This window comes from Bactrocera tryoni, chromosome 1 (genome assembly GCF_016617805.1).
Source record: "Bactrocera tryoni isolate S06 chromosome 1, CSIRO_BtryS06_freeze2, whole genome shotgun sequence".
Lineage (NCBI taxonomy): Eukaryota > Metazoa > Arthropoda > Insecta > Diptera > Tephritidae > Bactrocera > Bactrocera tryoni.
In genome coordinates this window covers 42,637,726-42,662,083 of record NC_052499.1, presented here as the reverse complement: position 1 = coordinate 42,662,083, position 24,358 = coordinate 42,637,726, and the positions used below count along the sequence as shown (strand labels likewise).

The 24,358-nt window shown below is 36.3% G+C and overlaps 1 protein-coding gene across 1 annotated transcript in view; it reads left to right on the top strand.

Annotated features, from left to right (window-relative positions):
• Positions 1 to 24,358, top strand: part of LOC120768043 (RYamide receptor) — a 368,160-nt gene that overhangs the window by 208,106 nt on the left and 135,696 nt on the right. The window contains exons 4-5 of the mRNA XM_040094594.1: positions 8,657 to 8,770; positions 19,035 to 19,233. Coding sequence (XP_039950528.1) covers positions 8,657 to 8,770; positions 19,035 to 19,233 — 313 coding nt within the window. The remainder of the gene's footprint in view (positions 1 to 8,656; positions 8,771 to 19,034; positions 19,234 to 24,358) is intronic.

The following is a 24,358-nucleotide window of genomic DNA, read 5'->3' as shown; positions in this document are numbered from 1 at the left end:
CCATAAAATAGCGGAATTTTATGTGAAAAATAGCAGTTTTCACTTTAAATGTCCACAACAAATTTTTAAATGAAAAAAAATAATCATAAGAGAACGATGCGGGGAGGACTTGATAATAATTTGACTAATTTTTGTTGGTTTTTTATTTTCGGATAATTGCCAGCCGAGTTATGGGGAAAACCGCTAAGTGTGTTTTTCTTAAGACGATCTGGGAGAATTTCTGCTACAAGCTTATGGTTCAATATTTCTGCATGAAAAAATTACCCTAGATTGTCAGAAGTATGCTTTATAATGTACAAATGATCCGAATAAAACTACTGAATCCATATTTCAGAAATAAATTCGCAAACATTTTATTTTTACCATAAAAACATTGCCCCTCCCTTAAGGGATCGTCACAGTGTGAAATTTTCGAGATATCGATTTTTTTTGTTGCATTATCAGGTAGTATACACTGTAATCCTTTCATTGGGGGCATTTCTTACGAGGCGGGTCCCAAACCCAGCGCAGAACCCTGTGTAGGGGATATTTCGCCTTCTCACTTTAGCTCGCCTTCGAACGGATGTTCTTAGGCTACCCAGAGAATACTTGGTCTAAAACCGGAAGTCGTGCGCTGCTTGAGCCATATGTAAAAGAATCCTTTCTGGCCACTCCCAAGTGAATGGCGAACAGAGAACTTTCCTCACTTGCATGAACTTCTACACACGACTCCATCCTCTGGGTCTGGCAGTGAACGAGGGCAAGGCGAAATATCTCCTGTCATCAAACAAACCACCGTCGCACCCGCGACTTGGCTCTCACGTCACTGTTGACAGTCATAACTTTGAAGTTGTAGATAGTTTTGTCTATCTTGGAACCAACGTAAGCACCACCAACAATGTCAGCCTGGAAATCCAACGCAGGATAACTCTTGCCAACAGGTGCTACTTCGGACTGGGTAGGCAATTGAAAAGTAAAGTCCTCTCTCGACGAACAAAAGCCAAACTCTATAAGTCGCTCATAATTCTCGACCTGCTATATGGTGCAGAGACTTCGACGATGACATCAACTGATGAGTCGACGTTGAGAGTTTTCGAGAGAAAAGTTCTGCGAAAGATTTATGGCCCTTTGCGCATTGGCCACGGCGAATACCGCATTCGATGGAACGATGAGCTGTACGAGATATACTGCGACATTGACATAGTTCAGCGAATTAAAAGACAGCGGCTACGCTGGCTAGGCCATGTTGTCCGATACACTGTAATAAACATTCTTTGAAATTATGAAATGAAATTATTATGATCGCTACAGCGTTTCTTGTAGAAGGGGAACAGAGTGGGGAACACAGCGACTCCAATTTTTAAACGCCTTTTCCTTAGAATTGTGTTTTTCGAAACTGTTTCCATTCTCAAAAGAAGAGTTCTGGAGATATCTAGTTCCAATTTGGAAAGAACATTTTTAATCTTCCTATTTTTTTCTACGAAAAACTGTCGAAGGGGCAAAGTTTGTTACTTTTTGTTCACAGCGCCATCATTTTGTCAAATTAAAAAAAAAACTTCCATTCCGCGATAGCGACTTTCCTGCAGATTAATAAACTTTATGAAATTTTTGTTTTAAACCAAAATTAAAATAATAATGAATAATGAAGAGATATCTACCTTGAACACATTAGCCTTCTCGTGGTCGTTCCTAGAAATAAATCTTAACAGGAGCAAGTTACTGAAACTCTGTGCTTGTGGTAAACGATTACAGTTTTGAACAAAATTGACTGTGAACATATTTTCCATATATTTTAAAAATGATCTAAGATATAAAAGTGCGACCTTTATCAAAAGGTCTTAGGAATTTATTTAACCATTTAATTAAAGTTTATTTCCATACATCAATATAGTCCTTCCTAAAGTATGCTTATTCGTGCGCTTGCTCCAATCTTCGAAATTTGTTTATACCTTGACCAGGATATATTAAATTTACTGCGAAATTTGTAACACGCAGAAGGAAACGTCAGAGACCCTAAACAATACATATGTAAATGATCAGCGGAAAAAGCTGAGTCTATTAAGCTCATATTCTCAGATATCGAATTGTAAAAATAATCGAAAACTTTTGAGAATATAGATTTTTCTCAATATGGTCCCTTATTATCCCGATACACTTGTACCAGCGATGTTCTAACATTTTTAGCCTCTCCGAGAGAAAGTTCCGCTTTCGTGGGTTCGATTACGTCTCCATTCGATATAAATTTCTGTCGGACGAGTTACTTCGAATTACACTTTTTTTCACAAAATCGGGTTAAATCATTTATTTCGCCGAGGGAGGGATTTTCCTGACACCTGCTCGTGACTCAACAATAAGTGAAGTGGAACCCCGTTGAAACATCCAAACCAATTTTCAAAGGCCGTCATTAAAGAAGAGCTGCCATATAAAACACTAAAGCATTTTTCTATTTCTAGGTGATTTTCATTCAAAAACAGAAATCCAGTCACTGACCGAAATTGCTTCTATTAATGTTTTCAAAATCAGTAGACACTTTCACTATAGGGACTAAGTAAGAATTTATTGGACCACCCCTTTTACTGAGTGATCAACAATTGTGGTCGTTCCTTGATCTTACTTTCTAGGTAGTATATCAATCTATTTTATTTCCAAAAGCGACCCGTGTGAGAGTACGAGATTTATTTTATGCCGATTTTCTAAATCTTCCAGAGGGCTTTATTGTAAGCCCTACTTCATTGACTTTCATCGCACTTATTTATCTCATATGTTTTCAAATGTCTCATAAATATTATTCTGGATAATCTCTAGCTTAACATAATAACATAATGGGCACGTAATACAGGATTATATGAAATTTGTTTGTCGTCAAAAAGTGCTCATTTTTATGCATTCGTAGCTACAACATGAACAAAGAAGTTTTCTGATTAACTTTCAACATAAACTTTTTTGTCAACTTCTTTCATCGTTACCACCCACACACATACTCACGCAACAACTCGTGACCTACATGCATAGAGCCACAAAAACTTTCTTTCACAAATGAGCTAAATGTAAACAGATGTGGCATAGATATAACGAGCACCGGCAAAGCTCCTAGTTTCCGCAATTATTTATTTGTTGCATGTATTTATGTGCTTCTACTCATTTGTTGGCCGTATATTGCAACTTTTGTTGGCAAAATAAATACTCTTGCTATAAGGGCGTTTACACAGTGGTCGTCTATGATTACGTGGGCGGTGATATTTGCAGGACAAAAGAGTTGTGATGGAAAAGCGACTGTTAGCCATAAAAGATTGCATAAGAAAGGAAGATAGAAGTTTTTGTGTCTCGCAAAGTAGTCTGAATATTTTATAAAATCATTTCATAGACATTAAGTGAGTTTTTGTAGAAAGCGTCCGCCCAAAAGTAAAAACAAAGATGGTGGATTAAGTTAGTCAAACTTGAAATTCTATTTTTTTGAGGATAAATTAGTATTGTAGGTGAATGGTAACCAGTCAAAACAGATACATAGATCAGATATAGCCTGCGGGCTTAAATCGGTTTGAAATATTCTCACATCCTTTCTGAGTAGGATTTTTACGGAAATGAAGAGAAAAACACAATACTGGAGCCAAAGAAAAATCGTACTACAAATACGATATCTAAAATGCGTGATTGGTCCTTGAACAGCGAAAACTTATCTGCCATAGAAAACGGTTGAAATATACCTAAATGTACCAAATGTGACTAATATGGGTATAAAGGCAATCCAGTAACCGGGAGTCACAGTATTGACTATATTGAAGAACATATTTTCATCAAATAATATTATATTAAGACAACTTACGCAATTATTAATGTATTATGCATGACATAACGGAAGCGAAATTCGTTATATCATCTGATCAAGTTTGAACCGGACTAACATTTTTATTCAGTGCTTTCAGCGAATGACTTTCATAAAACTCAGCAGTGAATTTTTAGTTTCCAAAATCCGAAGAAAGTCACAGGGTGTAAAATCTGGCGATTGCGGTGGCTGAGCGTTGATTTAAGCAAACTAGTTTTTCAGCTTTCTGAAAAATAAGTAGAAATCTGCAGAAAAGCTTTTTGCCAGATAGTCAAACAGCTAATTAACTAATGAGGATCACGCTTCATACGAACATTAAAAATGTTGAACCAATCTAGGAAAGATTTTTTATGGATTTGGTTTATGCGCGCATTTTATTGGACCTGTCCGAATCAAATCTAATCAGAGCATGTGAGGGTTGAGACATTCCTTATACCAATCAATATACTTGCACTCAATTTTATTATACGTTATAACTGGACCAAAGTATACGGTATAACCTCGATAAAAATTAGATACTATATAAGATATATGAGGACTAATAAAAGTACTGAACCTTTTCTATCAATATTTAATACCAGAAAGATAATATTATTGTCAGAAAAAGTTGAGATACTTATGTATATACGACAGACAGACACACTGAAACCAATTCGTCTCATCACCCTTATCGGTTTGATATATGTATATAACATAATATCTATATCTGGATATCTGGGCAATATAACCACAGCAAGGTAAACAAACTTATTATACTCTCTGGCAACATATTGTGAGAGTAAAAATTCATCATTGCACTCGCTATATCACGAGTGACTCGAACCTTTATTTCGAATCAGAATGTTTTTCTAGAAACGGCATTGTTTATTTACATATCTATTAATATACATATACTATTTATACAGTACGTTTATACAGTATGTGTTTATGTATATATATGTACATATGTACGTGTCTAATACAAATACGTAGGCGAGTGTGATGTATGCATGCGCATGAATGTACCGTCTCATACACCTTTCTTTAGGTTAATGCTTATGAGGGAAATTAATTGTTGCGCACAATGGAGACGCAATAAAAAATGCTCAGTGACCTCAATGAAGTCTACTTAAAGTGGCTCAACAAAGGTAGCGTGCGTTGTTTTATGTGCATTTAAACATAAATTATACCGGCATACATGTCTGCTTACCCACATACGAGTACCAGTTTGTGAATAAAGTATGAGGCAGAAGGCGAGACATATGCTCAGCCAGGTTTTGTGTCATAAATTTCGCCTGCGCCATTGTTTGCGAATAAAAGCCAGCATTCTGTGCGCTTATCATACAGAAATAAAGTATTACCATAATTCTCTAATAGTTGTAGTCAAACATTTAGGCCAGAGTTGGGTTTCGCTGTGTAGTAAATAACAAGGATCATTAATGTCAACGTATAGTTAAGCGACCTGAACATTCAGTTAAACGCCTCCATTTATTATTAAATTGTAGCTCTGCAGGCAGACTTTGTTTACTTCACTACGTACTAAGAAAGCAGGCAATGTGAGGGTCTTTAACTGCTTACAAGCTAGCATAAAGAAATTACTCATACGCACTGTGGAATCTCTGGGAATAACTTAAACTGTATGATAAGCTCATAAATATAGCACTTCCACATTTTATTGGGGCAATTTAGGAAAAATACATGTTAAGCTCTTGTCTTCATATATTTCTGTGGTGACGAAGAAAGAAGTAATAAAGTTTTTGCTTTATATATGTATGTATATATGTATAAATGTGTAGGCACATTAATGTAAACCTCAAAGTAAACCCAACAGATGCCACTAAATAAGGCATTAAGAAAAATTAGTCAATAGTTTTACCCGATTATGATTTTTGTGCGTAACAGTTCGATCATTATAGAGAAAAAAAATTAGCTAAAAGAACAGAAATCAAAGTATTTGTGGGTGTTAGACTAAGGTGTGGGAAGCTTTGGTAATATGGTCGGTCGATCGTTATAAGGAACTCACTTGGATAGCTAAGAACGCCGATTATTTGTGATGTCTCCGACTCCTTCTCAGCATGATGGAGTATGGGTAAAGATGCGCTTCTTGAAGCTTAACAGCTTAGCAACTTCGCTGTAACCAGGCAATATTTAATATCCTAATAACTTGATCCTATTGCTAATATAGCAATTGACTGCTGGATTATCATTGAGCACACTGTCAGCTAGTTCTAGGCCTTTGTTCCTAATCTGCTATGGGATTGTAGACACACCTCTCTGAAAGAAGCTACACTTCGGATCAGTACATATACCCTCTTTGTGACTGCCAATTCTCTGCATAGACTAATACACGAGTCGCTTTAAAATATTTTTGTTAATGACATTAACAATTTTTAACAATTATTTAAAAGTCCTCAATAGAGATTGAATAGAAATATATAAGTGAAGGCACAGAGTCTCTTATATTGGCTGCACGAAGAATAGCGTAAGGTAGTGGACGAGTTCAACCGCTTCTTGTTCTAAATCATATTTTACTTTCCCACATAATTTTAAAAAGATTTTCCTCATAAGTTTCCGGTATACACGAAATAAATAATATAAAAGCCAACAAAAAAGGCGAAGAGCGGCGTGCTTGATGATGGAGACTAAGCGAAAAGAAATTTTATAAGTTTTTTATCTACATAAGCATTCCTAGGAGAATATTTTCACTCATTTCTGTCAATCATAAAATTTTTCGACTGCGGTCGCGTCCTATTAGGAACACTATATTTGCTTAGTATTTTGCACTTAGTCCTGCTCTACGTTCTTTTACAAGCTTAGGCCGTAAAGAAAATTAAACTATAATACATTCCGTAATAAAGTTAATTTTATTTAAAAACGCATAATGATTTTACACAAGTCCTTAAACGATTTGGACATAGCACAAAGTTTATATTGGTATTGACGGCGCTGTACGAACCAACGATTTTTGAGACTCTCCAAATTTCTGTTGCCTATTTGACAAGCCATGTGTTCAACTGTGACTACAAATTGTAGTTCAATAAACTCAAATCTGAATCTTGTACGGCAATAGGCTTCAACTATCAAACCAGTTAGGTTTTAAGCTTTTAAACCCTTGCTAGGTGCTTTTTGCTTTGTGTGCAGGGGCAGAATCTTGCTCGAAGAGTCTATGCTCTTGATCGAGATGAGTATTGCTTGCTTGCCATGTCTTCTAAAGCATTTTGCTGGTACATTTACCCCAGTTTTAACCTATTTTTCACAGAAGTGAAGAGGTGTAACACCTTTACAGGAATATCCTCACCAAATCATTAAAGCGCCTTGTTGGTGTCCACAACGTGTCTTTGAAAACTCTTAGATTTTGTCGTTTCGCTTATCAAAAACTTTTTAATAGTTAAAAGAATAGTTTCAAGGCCTTTGACCGCGTGCCATTGAAGAAGCCGGTGGAGCTTAAATTGCTTTAAGAGCGTTTTCCGAAGATGACCAGTTGACCGACGGTATACTTTCATATGGAGATCATCTCGAATAAGTCTTGGCACTAAACTGATCGATATAGTTTATCGCTTTCCCTTGACGTCATTTTCTGTTTCCGCGTTAGCTTTCTATGGCTAATTTGTTCGAATCTCTTGTAGACGACCACTTCTCTTTCCCTCGTCAAAGATTATATATTATATGTTAGGCACTGCAAACAGATTGATCACTTTTTTCTGCGAATGTGTCTTCGCTGTACGCATTTTTGGCAAGACGAAGTAGGTAGTTTTATTTTTACCTGACCTATGTGGGTACCGTGTTTTCCAATGGGGATGATATGATGAAGTGGCCGACACTTTTAAAATGTAATGATCTGCATAATGAAAATATTGCTGTCGTAATGCCGATTCCAAGAAGTTCTCAAGAATTGGGACATTCTCAAAAGAAAAATGATTTGGGTTTGCACTCATCATGAATTTGCTGATTTTGTCTTGGAACAACTTGAAAATCCGATCTCCGATGAGCTTCATTTTCGTCTGAGTGGTGCGGTAAATAAACAAAGCTGTCGATTCTGGTGTGAATAAAATTCACTTGTTATCCATGACTAACCATTACTTTCACCTCAATTGACAGTTTGGTGTGCTTTTTGATCTGGTGGAATCACCAGTCGCCCTTCTTTCGAAAGGAGGCTGCTGACACAGTTACTGTTAGTGGAGGGTGATATAGATCTATAATAATCAGCATTTTGTGACTACAATTGGAAGAAGTAAATCTTGACAATATGTGGTTCCAAAAAGACGGGGCTAAGTGCCACACAGTGGGTGTATCAACCGAATTATTGCGAGAAAAGTTTTGAGATTCGATTATTTCACGAAATTGTGACATGGAATGTTCTCAAAGAAGTTGTGATCTAACAACATTAGACTAGTTCTGGTGTGGTTATTTGAAGAAGTTAATGTACATCATTTCGAATGATGTAGGACCAAAATTATAACTTACAAATTGCAGGTGATACTTAAATAGTATACATACATACATATATCAATAATATTAGACATTGGTGCCTCTTCAAATTTTGTATATCTATAACTTATGTATTGCTTTTGTATTATGAGCTAAACATTTACATACATACATATGTGTATATATGTATAGAATAACGAATGTGAAGTTGAAAAATCACCAATGCTCAATAAAACATAAACAAAAATTGTTCGAGCAAATAAGATTTACCCAATTGCTTGCAACTTCTTCTTTAAACACTCTACTATGTAGTAAATAGACTGCTTTAAGTTAGAAAATATCTGCACACTTACGGTAGATTAAGTGTTGCTAATGCCTGCTTCTTATTATATACAATTTGTCATTTGCTGCTTCACTTATTACGATTTATGTGCTTCCTCTTTTCAGACTTGCAAAGTTCATCATAGCAGGCGTTTGGACAATTGCCTTAGCAACGGCGCTGCCCATATTAATTGTATCCAAGCTATCGCAACCGGAGACGTGGTTCATCGAGTGTAAGAAGTAAGTTCAAGTTAGTTAGTTATGTAACAAATATGTATATGTATTTGTAAGAAAATATATATTTACCAACTGTAAATTAGTGGTTTCGTTTTTACTCCAGTGACTATATTGATGTACATATCTAGGTTTTTGGGTGGAAAAGAAGAGAACAGACAAATTCAGGATGGTTAGTACATTAGTTACTACATACTACTTCATCAAGTCTAAGACTACAGCATAGTTACAATTTTTCTTGTCTCCATAGTTACAATTTTTCTTGTCTCCGATGTATTACTAATTTTTTTTATTTTTCAAAATATGAAAGTTTAGCCCCTCTTGTTTTTGTCACCAATCGTGAATAATGCTTCCAATATCTTGTCTTCTTTGCTCAGCTTGAGCTTACTCACCATAATCTTTCACCAAAATGCGATGACTTGCACCCGAGGTTTTCTTCATATTAAAGTAATAAAGAAGAACTTTCCTTCAAAAACCTTTCGTGGAATTATGGGTCAATGGAGTTACACCTGCAATCCAAATTCATATTAAAATAGATGATTCGGTGCCCATTTTGAGCTCAAACTTTATAAATGAAGGACACGATTCCGTTTTATAAAATTTGTATCATTTTGGTTAGTAAACGTCTGAGCCTTAGAACCCGGTACAGAATTGCTGTCCCACATTCTCGGACAACGAACTCCACTCAGCGGAACCGATCCTCGACGAAATGGATCATCCTTTACATATACATATAGTATAAGGCAATTAGTTTCTTTTCAAGAACTGTGGAGGGAAAGAGCAGTCACTGGCTTAAATAACTAAATACCTCACCTTTTTATTGTGGCATATACTATTTATATAATAATATTTCTCAGAATTTGCTCACGTTTGTATGCATTTCTTTTACGGCTTGTGTGCATTGAAATAATCACAAGTACATACCATACATACATTGTATATACCATATTTTCTTCCTGTGGCCCTTACCACTAAAGCATCACATGAATTATGGCGCCTGGCATTTGTTATGTAACATTTTGCAATTTACTATTTCCACAAGACTGCGGAAAGTTCTTGGACAAGATAGCACAAATGCTAAATACAGTTACATACTCATACATATGTATGTATGTTAATAAATAAGTAAAGCTTGGCGCATCTGACAACACAGTCACTTGACTGCCTTGGTTACGCAGATTTGCAGAATATGACATATTTAATTATGTTTGCTAGCGACAAAGCGCTGTTGACGATGTGTGCAAAGCAGGCGGGCAGGCAGCAGAATGAAAAATGCGCATGAAAAGAACTGAAAACATAAGCTGAGATCAGAGTGTGCCATAAAATGTGCGCCGTTGGAGCTGTTTTTTTTGGTTTCTACACTCAAGCTGCGTTGCTGTGTATTTACGCGTATTTACATAAGTGCCCTCAACTCCCACGCCAAACCACTTAGCGGCGAAAAGTAACGTAAATGCTTCCTAGCAGTTTTGTTTTGGTTGCAAGTTGATACATACTTCTAGACATTGCAGACGGTGGGGGTAGGAATACTCAAATCGGTAGGGGATCGGTGATCTTGGCTTATTGTAAAATGTGGCACTAAATTTTTGTATTAAAACGTTTTAGTCCTTGAACAGTGAACATCAAGTTTGCTGTGAAGCTTGTAAAACCAAGGAATCGTCGGACAACCTGTAAAATATATATATTTATCAGCATGACGAGCTGAGTCGACTTAGGCGTGTCCAACTATCTGTCTGTACATTGGCGCACCAGCAAAATCAAGCCATTGTATGGAAAACTGTTTGTTCACAAATTACAAATTTACTTATCAATCTCTGATGTACGCTATTTTTATACATTAAGATTCCGCTTAGGCCATCTGTCACCAAATACTTTCTCTCTAGAATTCCCTTATGAGTCCATTCTCGCTATCTATCATTCAGAAAGGTAGAGAAATTCATTGGTTTCTCCATCGGTGGTCTGATAGTGATCGGTATTTACTACTTGAAATATAAACCCCAACGTTTTAAAAGCATACCAGCATTAACACCACTAATAATGTCAGCCTGGAAATCCAACGCAGGATTGCTCTTGCCAACAGGTGCTACTTCGGACTGAGTAGGCAATTGAAAAGTAAAGTCCTCTCTCGACGAACAAAAGCTAAACTCTATAAGTCGCTCATAATTCCCGTCCTGCTATATGGTGCAGAGGCTTGGGCGATGACAGCAACCGATGAGTCGACGTTACGAGTTTTCGAGAGAAAAATTCTGCGAAAGATTTATGGTCCTTTGGGCATTGGCCACGGCGAATATCGCATCCGATGGAACGATGAGCTGTACGAGATATATGACGACATTGACATAGTTCAGCGAATTAAAAGACAGCGGCTACGCTGGCTAGGTCATGTTGTCCGGATGGATGAAAACACTCCAGCTCTGAAAGTATTCGACGCAGTACCCGCCGGAGGAAGCAGAGGAAGAGGAAGACCTCCACTCCGTTGGAAGGACCAAGTGGAAAAGGACCTGGCTTCGCTTGGAATATCCAATTGGCGCCACGCAGCGAAAAGAAGAAACGACTGGCGCGCTGTTGTTAACTCGGCTATAATCGCGTAAGCGGTGTCTACGCCAATTAAGAAGAAGAAGAACGTTTTAAAAGGCAAGACTACATAAATAATAGTAAACATTGTTTTTGTCACACGAACTTTGTAAAAAATTTTGTTCATGTCGGTCTATCCGCATTAACAATAGATTATAATTTTGTTTCATATTCATCTTTGACCTTTTATAGGTGTCTTTCTTATATAACTTCATTAATACGACTATACAACTGTACGTTTGTTACATCGTAAACGTAAAGTGTTCTAACGATCCGGTCACATTTTGCTATTTGTGTTGAGAATTAATCTATGAATCTCAGCGTCGTAATTCCTCGTCATTAATTTAAACTATTTGGGATTTTCTGTGAGGAACGAAGAAGAAAATGGGTTCCATATAAATTGGGTTGAGCTAAATAAGGACCCAGATGTATCTCATTTGCTGCATCAACGATTTGGACCGAACCTAAGGATCATGTAATATTTTTATTAAAAATACCCTTCTTTCATTATGATAAAAAAAGAAAAGATGGCAGTGAATTTGTATATCTAAAAGTAGAATTCCACAAGTTCAGTAAGGCCAAAATTAAAGAGGGAATATCAGCAGGTACGAATATACGGAAACTGGTAATATTTTGTGAACTTTATAAAAATTTTTCTTGGAAATCATAAGTCGGAACTTACACTTTTTATAAATGAACTTACGTCCTATAAAACTTTGGGTTGTAATATAACCTCAAAAATACGTAGGCTGGACTCTAAACTGTATTTTGTTCGGAAAAATTTCTGTGCTGTGAGTGATGAACAGTACGAAAGGTTACATCAGGATATTCCCCTAATGGAGAAGCGTTATCAAGGGAAATGGAGTGCAGGAATGCTAGCAGGTTTTTATTGCATACTTAAAAAAGGCCTCCCAGAAGTCGAAAACTCACGACAAGCATACGCATTTTTTCTGTATTAAGCAAGAATTTCTCTAAATGTAGATGATCTTTGTACTTAAAAAAAAATTTTTTTAATGTGAAAGAAAACCAGACGTGTAAATTTTAAAAATTTAAAAAATAAAAATTTTGTAAACTATAATATTTTTTTACAGTTTCATCACTTATAGATATGGAGGAATGGAATGAAATTCTTTTTGCTAACGAAAACGAAGTCGATGTCAATGATGATGGCTGTCAAATTAGTCTTTTATGAAAACTTATTATTACTTAGTTGCTTATTATATGGAAATGAATAGTTGTATATTGGGTCCTTATACAATAAACCCCTTCTTAACATATTCGCTCTACGCCATTGACTGCTACGATGTAAAATCCACCAGCCAGAGCGGCAGCTAGCAGTATTCACCATTTCATCGCTTTGCAAAGTGTATTCTGCGCAAAATGAATGTTTTGATTAAGTGCATATTCTGCGGAGATGTCATCTGGTGTCATCACAATGCCGTTTGGGAAGATAAAATCCTGCTGCAATAAACTGCAAAGGAGTACCACAGCTTTTACTCGCTCATATTTGTGAATGTCTTTAATGCTCCACGGCGGTTCGTGTTTTTATGGCATCGTAACGCATTTAAGCACTTATACTTAGGCATGAATCTAGACAGCGGCTATGTATTATAAAACGCCTTTATGAGTTTCTAACGATCCAGCTTTATAAAATGATAAATACGAAATATAAAGATATGCTCGTATATCTGTGATATCCCTTTCTATTCACCAACCTACTAAACGGGAAAGGTGTTTAAACAAACAGTATTCGGAAAGTTTTTTTCATACAATGTTCAACCATGCTATTAAGATTTAATATTTGGCGAAGTTACGCCCATCGCTTCTTCTTCTTTATTGACACCGCTTATGTGGTTATAGTCCAGTTTGCAACAGCGCGCCAGTCGTTCTTCCTTTTCGCTGTTCGGCGTCTATTGGAGATTCCAAGTGTAGCCGGGTCTTTCATCACTTGGTTTTTTCAACGGAGTGGAGGTCTTCCTTTTTCTCTGCTACCCACCGGCGAATACTGTGTCTAATACTCTCAGAGCTGAAATGTTTTCATCCAATCGGACGATATGACATAACCAGTGAAGTCCAGCCTTAAACATAAAAAATTGTACTCAACAGGACAATGATCTTTAACATATCTCATAGCTCGTCAGAGAATGGCTCTTATATGTACAATACTAAACAACTAAATACAATCTGTTGCTACAAAGTATAATAGTTTTGTTTACCTAACGGTTGTTTATTGAAACCCAATGACTGTCTGTCTGTCCGTCCATCCGCGCAAGCTACAACAGTGTCAAAATTGAGATATATTGCTAAAACTTTGTGTGCAAGTTAATACACATATCTCCTAAACCGCTTAAGCTACAACAACCAAAATTGCTGAGTTCAAATCTTATAAGAACTCCTACCGACTCCTCCCATATCACGGGACCCGACCGATCAATCTCAACCTTAAACCCAGTGCCTACTTGTATGGTTGACTTTTTACCGAAAATAGAGACCAATGTGTGAGATATATAATTAAAATTCAGAGAGACTCTTTACCAGATAGTAATACGTCAAAAAACAGGTGGAAAATCGGGTCATAATTTCCCTTAGCTCCCATATACTTAATATAGAAATTTTCAAACTTCCGGGTGACCTTTTACCGCATATATCGGCCAATATGTGAGTTTTCTTAATAAAATTGAGAGAGCGCGTTTTACTCATAACGGTGTATTTTTGTTCCAAAAATAAAATTAGCTGAAAAGGTAGATATCTCATTTTTGTGATGCTTAAAAACTTCGCTTTAAAAATCGCTGATTAGAAACCGGTCTCATAGTCTCTTAAGCAAAGTTGTTCAGTATGATCCGTAGAAAATTTTCCGCATACGCAATTTTTTTTTTGGTTCTCTGTGCATCAATCCGCTCTAGTGTGCATTAAATACTGATAAATTCAAAGGGGAAATAAATTATTTTCATGTAATATATGTACTTACATTTGTGTAAGAGACCGGAGATAAATTAGAAAATAAGACAGAACATTTTTTCTGAAAGGAGATATATTGCATTAACGCACTGTGTCAAAAATAAATAATAAATTGCTTCCACATCCACCGTATTCTCCAGATCTGGCCCACAGTGATTATTTCCTGTGCTCAGACTTCAAAGGAATACTCGCTTGAAAGAAATTTAGCAACAATGAAGAGCAAATGGCAAAAACTGATGCTTATTTTGAGGCTTAAAGCAAATTTATTATAAAAATGTTATTGAATAAAGATTACTATGTTGAATAATACAAACAAATTTTATAAAAAATAAAAAATTATGTTATCCTACGAACTTTTCAGCCCACTTGTTATCATTCGCAATTACAATTTACCACAGATACTAAAAAACAGTATAAAGATATGAAATAAAACTTCTGTATTTAGAAAATATTTGAATATTAATAGCTTTTTCCCTTGGCAGGAATTATAAAATATGCCAAGTTACTCAGAGTTGCCTAGACATCAAAGCACATATTAGATTATTACCCGTGATTTGTGAACTTTCACGCCTAGCTGTCTACTAGTACGTCCTGAGTATATTTAACACGTATGTAGTGGTCGTCATCGAAAGGGTGTCTCTCATCGGAGGTTGTTTTGATCTTTTCATTGCTAGTGTTTTTTACATTGCGGGTGCTAAACCCAGCGCCCAACTCTGGGAAGGATGATTCGCTTTCTCAATTTAGCTCGCCTTCATACGGATGTTTTTCGGCTACATAGAGGATACTTGGTCTAATACTGGAAGCCGTGAGCTGCTTGAGCTATATGCGAAATAATCTCTTCTGGCCACTCCCAAGTGAAAGGCGCTCAGTGAACTTTCGTCACTTTCGTGAACTTCCACACATGGGTCTATCCTTCGGTATATAACGTAAACTAAAATAGGTAGAGATAAACAAAATATCAAATTTGACTACGACTGGTCCATTAAATATGTTATTTCTTTTCTGGATTGGTACAATTTTTTATTTCCGCAATAAGTTTAATCTCCATATGTCAATTTGTTGATGTTTGAAAGCTGTTTGCGCGAATAGATTTCCTGACGATTTTTACCATGGAAAAAATTAACAAGGAAGTTCTTTGAAGTCTCGTGTTTCCAATGGAATCACGGCGGTGGAATCGATGGAAATGTTGCAAAAGTGTTTTTGGAGAATCTGCTTTAGCATGAACACAAGTAACAATTTGAGTGGCACAAAACATTCAGTGAAGGTCGTGAAGTCATCGAAAACGTGCCTCATGCCAGTCTTCTACCCACTTACGTACACAGGGCGGATTCAGAGTCGAATTAAAGGGGGAGGGATTTGGAACTATACAATTTTGTACTTGCAACTCGAAGTACTTTTCTTCGCAGAATGTCACTTATGATGGAAATAATGTATAATTTTGAACTTTTGGGAGGGGAGAGTGGTGGTCTGACTGGTCAAAAATTCATTGAAATGCGCTCCAAAAAGGAACCAAAGTCCAAATTCACCGAAGACACTGAAGGCCTTCCCTGCCGCGGCTTATAACAAGTGAATTAAAAAACAGCTGTCAGAGTTATCTTGCTTATAATACCCTGCTTACATATTAGTGCGTGGGTTTAGTGGCCTGAAATGTTCTGGAGCATCAAATATTAAATGTGCAGAGAAACCCCGCATTTAACATTTTAATTGCGCGCAGTAAATCGTTCCAGCCGAACCAAAGTGTCATCATTAGTCAGGAGCGACAACATTAAAAGCAACAAGCATAACAACGGTTGGAGTGCTTAAATGAAATAAAAATGCAGAAACAATTTATTAACCATTATGGTGAGGCTCATAAAGAGTGGACAAAGGAAACCAGATATGAGCATAAACTGGCAGAGATTGCGGGAAAATGAAAATAAATGTGACAATTATTTTGTTTTTGTACATTCTCTTTTTAAGAATATATTCGCTTTTTTTGTTGGAAGAGCTGACTTACAAGGGCGGTAGCTGTTCGCTGCAGAAAACCACAAAATGCAATTTAGTTTACCTGAAATTTGACGGTTTAGTCTCCCTTTTTTACTTCGTGAACGTGACAAGATGATTTAGTTGTAGACTTTTTTAACTACGTGGGTTAGATGAGGGTGCGGTGCAAAGCGCTATTTTTAATGTTTTGTATTTAAACTACCTTTTGGCTGTATACAAACAATACAACAAAAATCTTTGTGAATTTACACTTATTAATTCCAAAAATGTTTTGAAATTCTTAAAGAGAAAAGTTGAATTCAAGCAGAAGTTCGGAATTAATTATATTGCCCGATTACATGTGTATACGGTATAAGGCCATCCGAAAACCCTTAAATTGACATAAGGGAGATAGGTGTAGTATTGGCTCGATTTTATCTACTTTTGGCATTACTATATATCGTTAGCAGAAACAGAAGGATTCTTTCCTAATTTCCATTATATATATCACATATTGACCGATATTTTCGATAAAAAATCAACCAAAAGCTATGAGGTGCACATTTTTGATATCTGGGAACTTCAATTGTTATACATATTTCAATTTGGACAATTTTTAGCCATAAGGTGGTATACCTTAAAGACACATTTGTTCAAGGTTTTATCCGGATATATTGATTAGTTCTTGAGTTGTACCATATACTAGAAAGTGGATGATTCAGATATATATAAAAATTGTATTATTTGGGAAGTAGGTGTGGTTCTTATCTGATTTCGCCTATTTTCTCACTATTACATAACAAATTTAAAATTTGTAAAATAGGTCCCTAATTATTAGGTTTCACATAATGGTGGACGGTACCACGCACATTTTACAAATTTGACACCACCTTTTATAAAGCCTTCTTGTATTTAGTTAATCACTTATTACATTTATAGTAGTTTTTAACAAAATCTTTATATGAGAAGTGGCCGTGGTTATCATCCACTTTCACCTATTTTCACGTTCACTTAGTAGTAGTAGTCCAATTAAACCCAGATATTAGGTGAACAAAACTATTATAGTCTGTAGTAACATGTTGTAAGAGTATTACTAGACTGTTGCATATCTTCGTCGATTGAAGGTATCGTTGATTTACCAGCTTTTTGATTATGGCCTCGCCGATCGAAAAAAGGGAGCAATTATTAACTGTAAGTAACCGAAGTCCTTGTCAGAGTCTAATTTTCGCACACGATTTTTCATGGAACCTATAGAGTTTCGAAAAATATTTATTCTGCTGATAGTAGAAGTTAAGCAGTTTAAGTCAGCTTGGGAAGCAAAGTTATACATCCTTAAATATTCGTTTCTTTGTTCACCTTCATCAATAAAGACTCATAGTTTAATCGGCTGCGTGTAAGGTTTATATAAAAAATAAGTCAATACAAACTTCTACCTTATGCTGTCTCCTCTAGAAATTCATGGTCTCTGCGAGACTAATGCCAATGTATTTTGCTTCCATAAAAATATGCTCAAAGTAGATATGTGAAGTCCCCATGCATTTGATTGAGAGAATGACACTTTCTTCTTGACTGTTTCGCGTTTGGGAAGTCAAGACTTAAACAATTGGGAGCGCATACCTTCAGACATCCCACCGAACTGGCGGGAATGAAAATTAAACTCCTGTGTAAATTTGTATTGGCTATTAAGAGTTTTGCTAATTTATAAGTTCGAACACAGGAGTTTTTCTTTTCTATAGCCTTACAAAGGACTACATATCCCAGTCCACGTGCGCTCTTTGAATAGCCATCTAACCTAATCTAACCTATAATTTAATGTTATGACCAAATTTAACTACATGTATTATAAGGATAAGGGTTTTCCATAACGAGATCGGACAAGTGACCGCAGCGGCTGGATCGAATATATATCAACCGAAAGGCCCAATTATCCACCAATGCCAGCCGGATATTCTCTTCTAAAGCTACTATCGTTTCGAGCTTATCTCATGACTTCGCAAAAACAGTTCAGGGGTGTTAAATCGCACTATTTTGTAGGTCACGAAATAAGTGCATGACGCGAAATAATGCGCTCACCAAAAGTTTTCTTCAATACATTGATTGTTTCGTTGACTCTATGGCATGTAGCGTAATTCTGTTGGAACAAAAGGTCGTCCACAGCAACGTCTTTCAATTACGGCACGACAAAGTCATTAATCATGGCTCTATAATGTTTTCTATTGACTGTAGCATTTTGGCAGACTTCATTTTTATTTTTTCAAAAAAACTTATTATACAAAAAATAGTGATATTTTGACGATCTAAAAGCGTCTCAGCAATGACTTTTGGACTATCATCACACCAAATGCGACAATTTTGTTTATTAACGTGCGCATTAAACGAAAAGTTAGTTTGATTGCTGAACAAAATATATTTGTGAAAATCGGTATCGGTGGACTACTCGTTTTGGGCCCATTCACCGAACGTGCGAGTCAAGTCTTGCATGAGTTGTATTTTTTAAACCTGCCATCCAAGATTATTTCGCAAAATCTTCCACAAAATGTATTGGCACAGCTCCCATTGTTGTGCGCGATGACGGTTGGACTTATTCGGGTCTTCGCATTTTGATCGAAATCCTTCGTAGTCATTTGCACAGATCTCCACTATATTTTATTATATTAATTTTTCTTACATTCATTGTCAAGTTATATTGTTATTATTGTACTTTTCCAGCATAGTTTACAAGATATTATTTAGTTATAAAATTTCAATTAACATATTTCCCTCCTGTTGCGTGTTGCAGGTACATTTGTCACGAGGAGTGGCCTTCCAACACACAAAACTACTATTATACTTTAGCGCTGCTGGCACTGCAATTCATCGTCCCTTTGATAGTGCTCATCTTCACCTACACACGCATCGCGTGTGCGGTCTGGGGCAAACGACCGCCCGGCGAGGCGGAGAACTCACGCGATCAACGTATGGCGCGTTCCAAGCGAAAGGTAAGTGAGAAAGCACCCTGTCTTCTAACATAAAATTTACATGCACATATGCTGAGCATATCTCAGCAATTTCGCGCTGAGTTGTTAGATTGTTGCCACCAGTGTTTGTGGTAGTCCATATCAGCGAGTTGCGTTTGCCAATAAAGCAGCTTAAAGTGCGCGCATTAGCTGAAGGCAAAAACGTATTGTGCACGCGTCTGAGTGGGTGTGTTTATGGAGATTTGCATTTTATCATACTATGTTTGTAATATGCCGCAGGCTCAACTAACTACGTAACGGCACACTCACCTACATACACTTTTATATATATATACATACTGTGAGCGTCAAAAATAAGTAAACAGCAGTTTTATTAATATTAAAGTGTTTATAACAACGCAGTCTTTATTGCAACAATAAAAAGTTGTATAACAGAATTCAAGGCTTATATTATAAGAGTTTAACTTAGTATAAATAATAAACAAAAATTAAACAAAGCCAAAAATAATTCACATAAACTAAAAATACTCTCATTTTTTCGCGTCAAAAAAAGTAAACAGTAGCAACAACCGTTGCTTGTTTTTAATACTTATTTCGGGGAAGCGCCAAATATCTTTTGGAAACAGTTATTATTCATGAGATTAAGTGCAGTAAAACATATTTTTTATATCATTAGGTTTGTTTTGTGAGGTTAAGTTGCTAAAATATCAATATTTGTAATGGGTAAGCGAACGACCACTGAAACGGTTGAAAACTCATACTAGACTTGCATAAAAAAGATAAATCTTTGCGCGAAATTGGAGAAATAGTTGGAAGACACTATTGCACAATAAAAAAATTATTGATAAACATGGTACACATCAGACTGTTGAAAATTTGTCACGGCCGAGACGACCAAAGCGCCTTACTGACACTGAAGCGCGATAAATAGTACGGGAAGTAAAAACAAATCTAGCTTCAAACGATGCTCAGATATCAAAAGATATAGCGGAGACATCGGGTAAACCAGTAAGTGCCAGTACAATCAGGATAACTTTGCACAAAAGCGGTTTGCATGGACGAGCACCACGCCGAATGGCCTATACATCAAAGACGAATAACAGATGAACTTGGAATTTTCAAAAAAGTATACAAATCAGGCTGAAAATTTCTGGGAAAACATTTTTTATGCAGACAAAAGCAAATTCGAAATATTTGAATCGAAAAAGTCTCCCAAAATTTGGAGATCCAAAAATAAAGCCTTTACTGATAAGTTTGTTACCCACACCGTAAAGCACGGTGGAGGATCGCTTATGGTCTGGGGTTGTATGGCAGCATCTGATGTTGCGAATTTGGTTTTTATTGAGCCCACGATTAACACATTGGATTATTTCAACATTTAAAAAAAAAAAATGTTGCTCAAAGCATTGAAAAATTAGGCCTATCAGGAGACTGGATCTTTCAACAGGACAACGATCCTAAACACAAGTCCAAATTTGTTAGTGAGTGGCTGTTATATCAAACACCAAAACTCTGGATAACCCTCCTCAGACCCCAGACATTAATAATATCCAGCATCTGTACGAGCACCTTGACCGAAAAATCAGGCAGAAAGACATTTCAAGCAAGGACGACCTAAATTAGGCTTTGATTGAAGAATGGAGCAAAATCTCCCCAGAATTTACAAAAAAAAAATTGCAGAATACATGCCCAGAAGAGTAAGTGATGTCCAGAAGTCCAAAGGAAAGTAAACAAAATACTAGAATAAATATTAATTTAGTTTACGTACATAGATTTTAACTTTACAGAACTCTGTTTACTTTTTTTTGACGCGAAAAAATGAGAGAATTTTTAATTTATGTGAATTATTTTTAGCTGTGTTTAGTTTTTGTTTATTATTTATACTAAGTTAAACTCTTATAATATAAGCCTTGAATTCTGTAATACAACTTTTTATTGTTGCTGCGTTGTTATAAACACTTTAATATTGATAAAACTGCTGTTTACTTATTTTTGACGCTCACAGTATATGTTTCAATGGAAATATTTAATATATATGTACGTGTGGTACCGCAGAAAGTAATTTACAAGTTATTTGCTACCTCGCTTTGAACTTCGTGTTGCACATCTGCATATATGCAACGCCACTTGCACTTAAGCGCTTATACATTTTAATTCTTCAGTTACATTATGCAGCTGTGGCAATCTTTTGCCGCGCAATTTTGTTTACTGCCATCCATTGTGCTTGGTGAGTGCAAGTGACGCAGTGGGTGGTGGCTGCTCACCACTACATGCATACTTATTTACATTGCATGCGCTGCACTTGTTTGGAAATAAACTGTGCTCATGTTATTCAAGTTCTTGGGTGTGTAAATATGTGCATATTAGTGTTGTTGGCCAGCAAAGTTTGGCAAAGCGCATATTTCGTGGCACCGCACGTGCATATTATTATTTCGGATAGTGACAGTTTTGTCGGCACGCGGAGAGTTTCAATAAATGCAGCCAATAAAATACCGAACACCTCATCGAAACGTAAAACTTTGTTGTTATTGCTTGTATAACAAGCTTTCAAAACCAACAACATATACCTTGATTGCGGCCAGAGTTCAACGGCGTCGAAAATTATTATCATAAAGTAATGGGTAAACCATATTTATATTGAACTTCCCATTACAACTATTACAATCAAGGCTTTGCTTTTTTTTATAAAGTATAAGTTCTACCAGGATCCTTTCAACGATATCAGCGCAATTTAAAAAAGTTAAGCTTTATTAAGTTTTACAAATTGTATCTTGAGATAACCTCTAAATTCGGTATTACTTTCGGCCTTTGTTCTATGTTTCCGCTGGAAGTGTTGGAAACTTTCATAAATCAGTCGGTGTCTTATTGGTATACAATTTGTAAATCATCTTTAGTTGAAGTTTTATTAATTGCTAAATGCAATTTGATAATAAATTTGCAGAGTTTCTTATAAACGGTTTCGAGAACGTAAGAACATGTTGGTTCTCTTCACTTCTAATAATATTATCTTGTAAACCGCTTTTGTTGTTAAGACCACTCAAAGAGTAGGGTTTATGAAACTTTTCACTTCTATGACAATATAGCCGCTGTAAAATTAGCAAAATCGTTCTATGCCACATAATGACTTTACTAGATACCGTTACCAACTCTTAGGATTTTGTTTATATTATTGAATACTGGGTATAGAACAATATGTCCAAGAAAACTTTCGAATTTAATTGAAAAAAATTACTTAGTAATTAAATATAATTAAATAATAATGATTCAAAGTTATAAATCGGTATTATACAGACATATCAGGTACCATATTTATGGAAAATGTTCGAATTTCTTTACTTTTGTCAAAAAATTCGGGTTCTGGTCTGGATTTGTTGGGTATGAAATAAAAAAAACTCTAAGTAAAACTTGGAAGGAAGGGCTAAGTTCGGGTGTAAATTTTGTAGAAATTGATTTGTCAGGTGTCGAGATATGGGATTTCACCATAGTCCAATTTTCCCACCAGCTCCCATAAGGCTTTCTCATACCATCTCGGTGGTAAAATTTAATGTCTTTGACGTGTTTAATTATTGATTTATCGCGCTTTTAGTAGTTTGTAAAAGTACCGTTATATGGGGAGGGAATGGGGTTATCCTCCGATTTCATCTATTTTCACACTGTCGGTAGAAGTTCTTATAAGATTCGTACTTAGCAAATTTGGCGGCTGTAGCTTGAGTGGTTTGGGAGATATGTACATTCAACTTGTTAAAGGACGGGGCCACGCCAACCTTTTCAAGATTTTTGCCCACAAATTATAGCTTTATGTTTTAATTTAGTGCTTAGTTATGGCACTTTTTGGTTAATGGCGATTTGTAGGCATGGCAGTGATCCGATTACACCAATCTACGAGCTCGAAATTTTTTTGTACTAAGGAACCCACATACCAAGTTTCATCGAGATATTTCAATTATTACTCAATTTACAACTAGCACGGACGTACGGACGGACGAACAGACAGACAGTCAACCCGATTTCAACTCTTCTCGTAATGCTGATCATTTATATATATATAACCCTACGTTTATCTCGGTTAGTTTTAGGTGAAACGTACAACCGTTAGGTGAAAAAAACTATAATACTCCGTAGCAAGTATAAAAATGTAACAAACTAAAGTATATACATATATGGCAATATTCGATTTGGTGATCGCTCTAGACAGAAAGTTTTGATAGCTCGAGGAGAAAACAAGAAAGACATTGATTGTCTTGTACTTTTGCCGAGGAGCAACTGGTATAAGGTCGGATCTCTAACGAAAAGTAGTCCTATGATTCAACTACAAGTCCATTATATTCTGTGGAGGACCGTAAGCTTGAGAGCGTTCATCGAGCAGCGTTTATCAGCATGAGTGGTGCACTAAGGTCCACTCCAACTATACCATAATAATATGGGTAATACCGGATGTACACCTACCGTAAAAGTTACTATTATACTTAGAAATTCTGGGTTTCAAATGGACATTTGTCTGAACATTCGGAAATTTTGCACGTTTTGACTTCATATCGGATCTTTGGCTCATGAAATCGTCAAACCAAACTCCAGGAAATTTTTTTGATCAGATAGCTTGTAGAGAGTTGCGAATAGGTAAAATTCAGTAGCGCAGCCTCCTTCAGAGAAGTGACGATCCACTCTGATAGTAGAGCAGGGACACTAGCCTTAAACTCACTAACCGTGCCTTCAGAGCTGGTTAAGCAATACCTAACTTTGCAAACACGAAATGGAATTTAGAAACTTTGTGATAAGACTAGTATGCGTGCCGCACGTAACTGTAAAGCACGAGCTGGAAAGGAACCTTCGCTATTAGTAATATTAGAAGAATGGGAACGGCTGGGTGCCCAACTCTTCTTGTGTCCTACTGTATAGTTGAGTTTCGCGGAAGATTGGCCAGCGCCGGGCTATCATCCGTTCATGCGCTGTCACAAGATTCTTTTGGCTCAAGATCGATCGTCAAAGATCCAGTAAGCTCTTTGCCTTAAGTAAGGCGAACCTTTCCTTAGTTGTAGGAGTTCTAACAGTTTAACCGTTTATTGCCTGTTGTAAAGTTGAGAATATTACAGGCTGCCAGCTGCAGAAGACGAGATGGAAACATCTTCTTCCTTATCGATTATTCTAA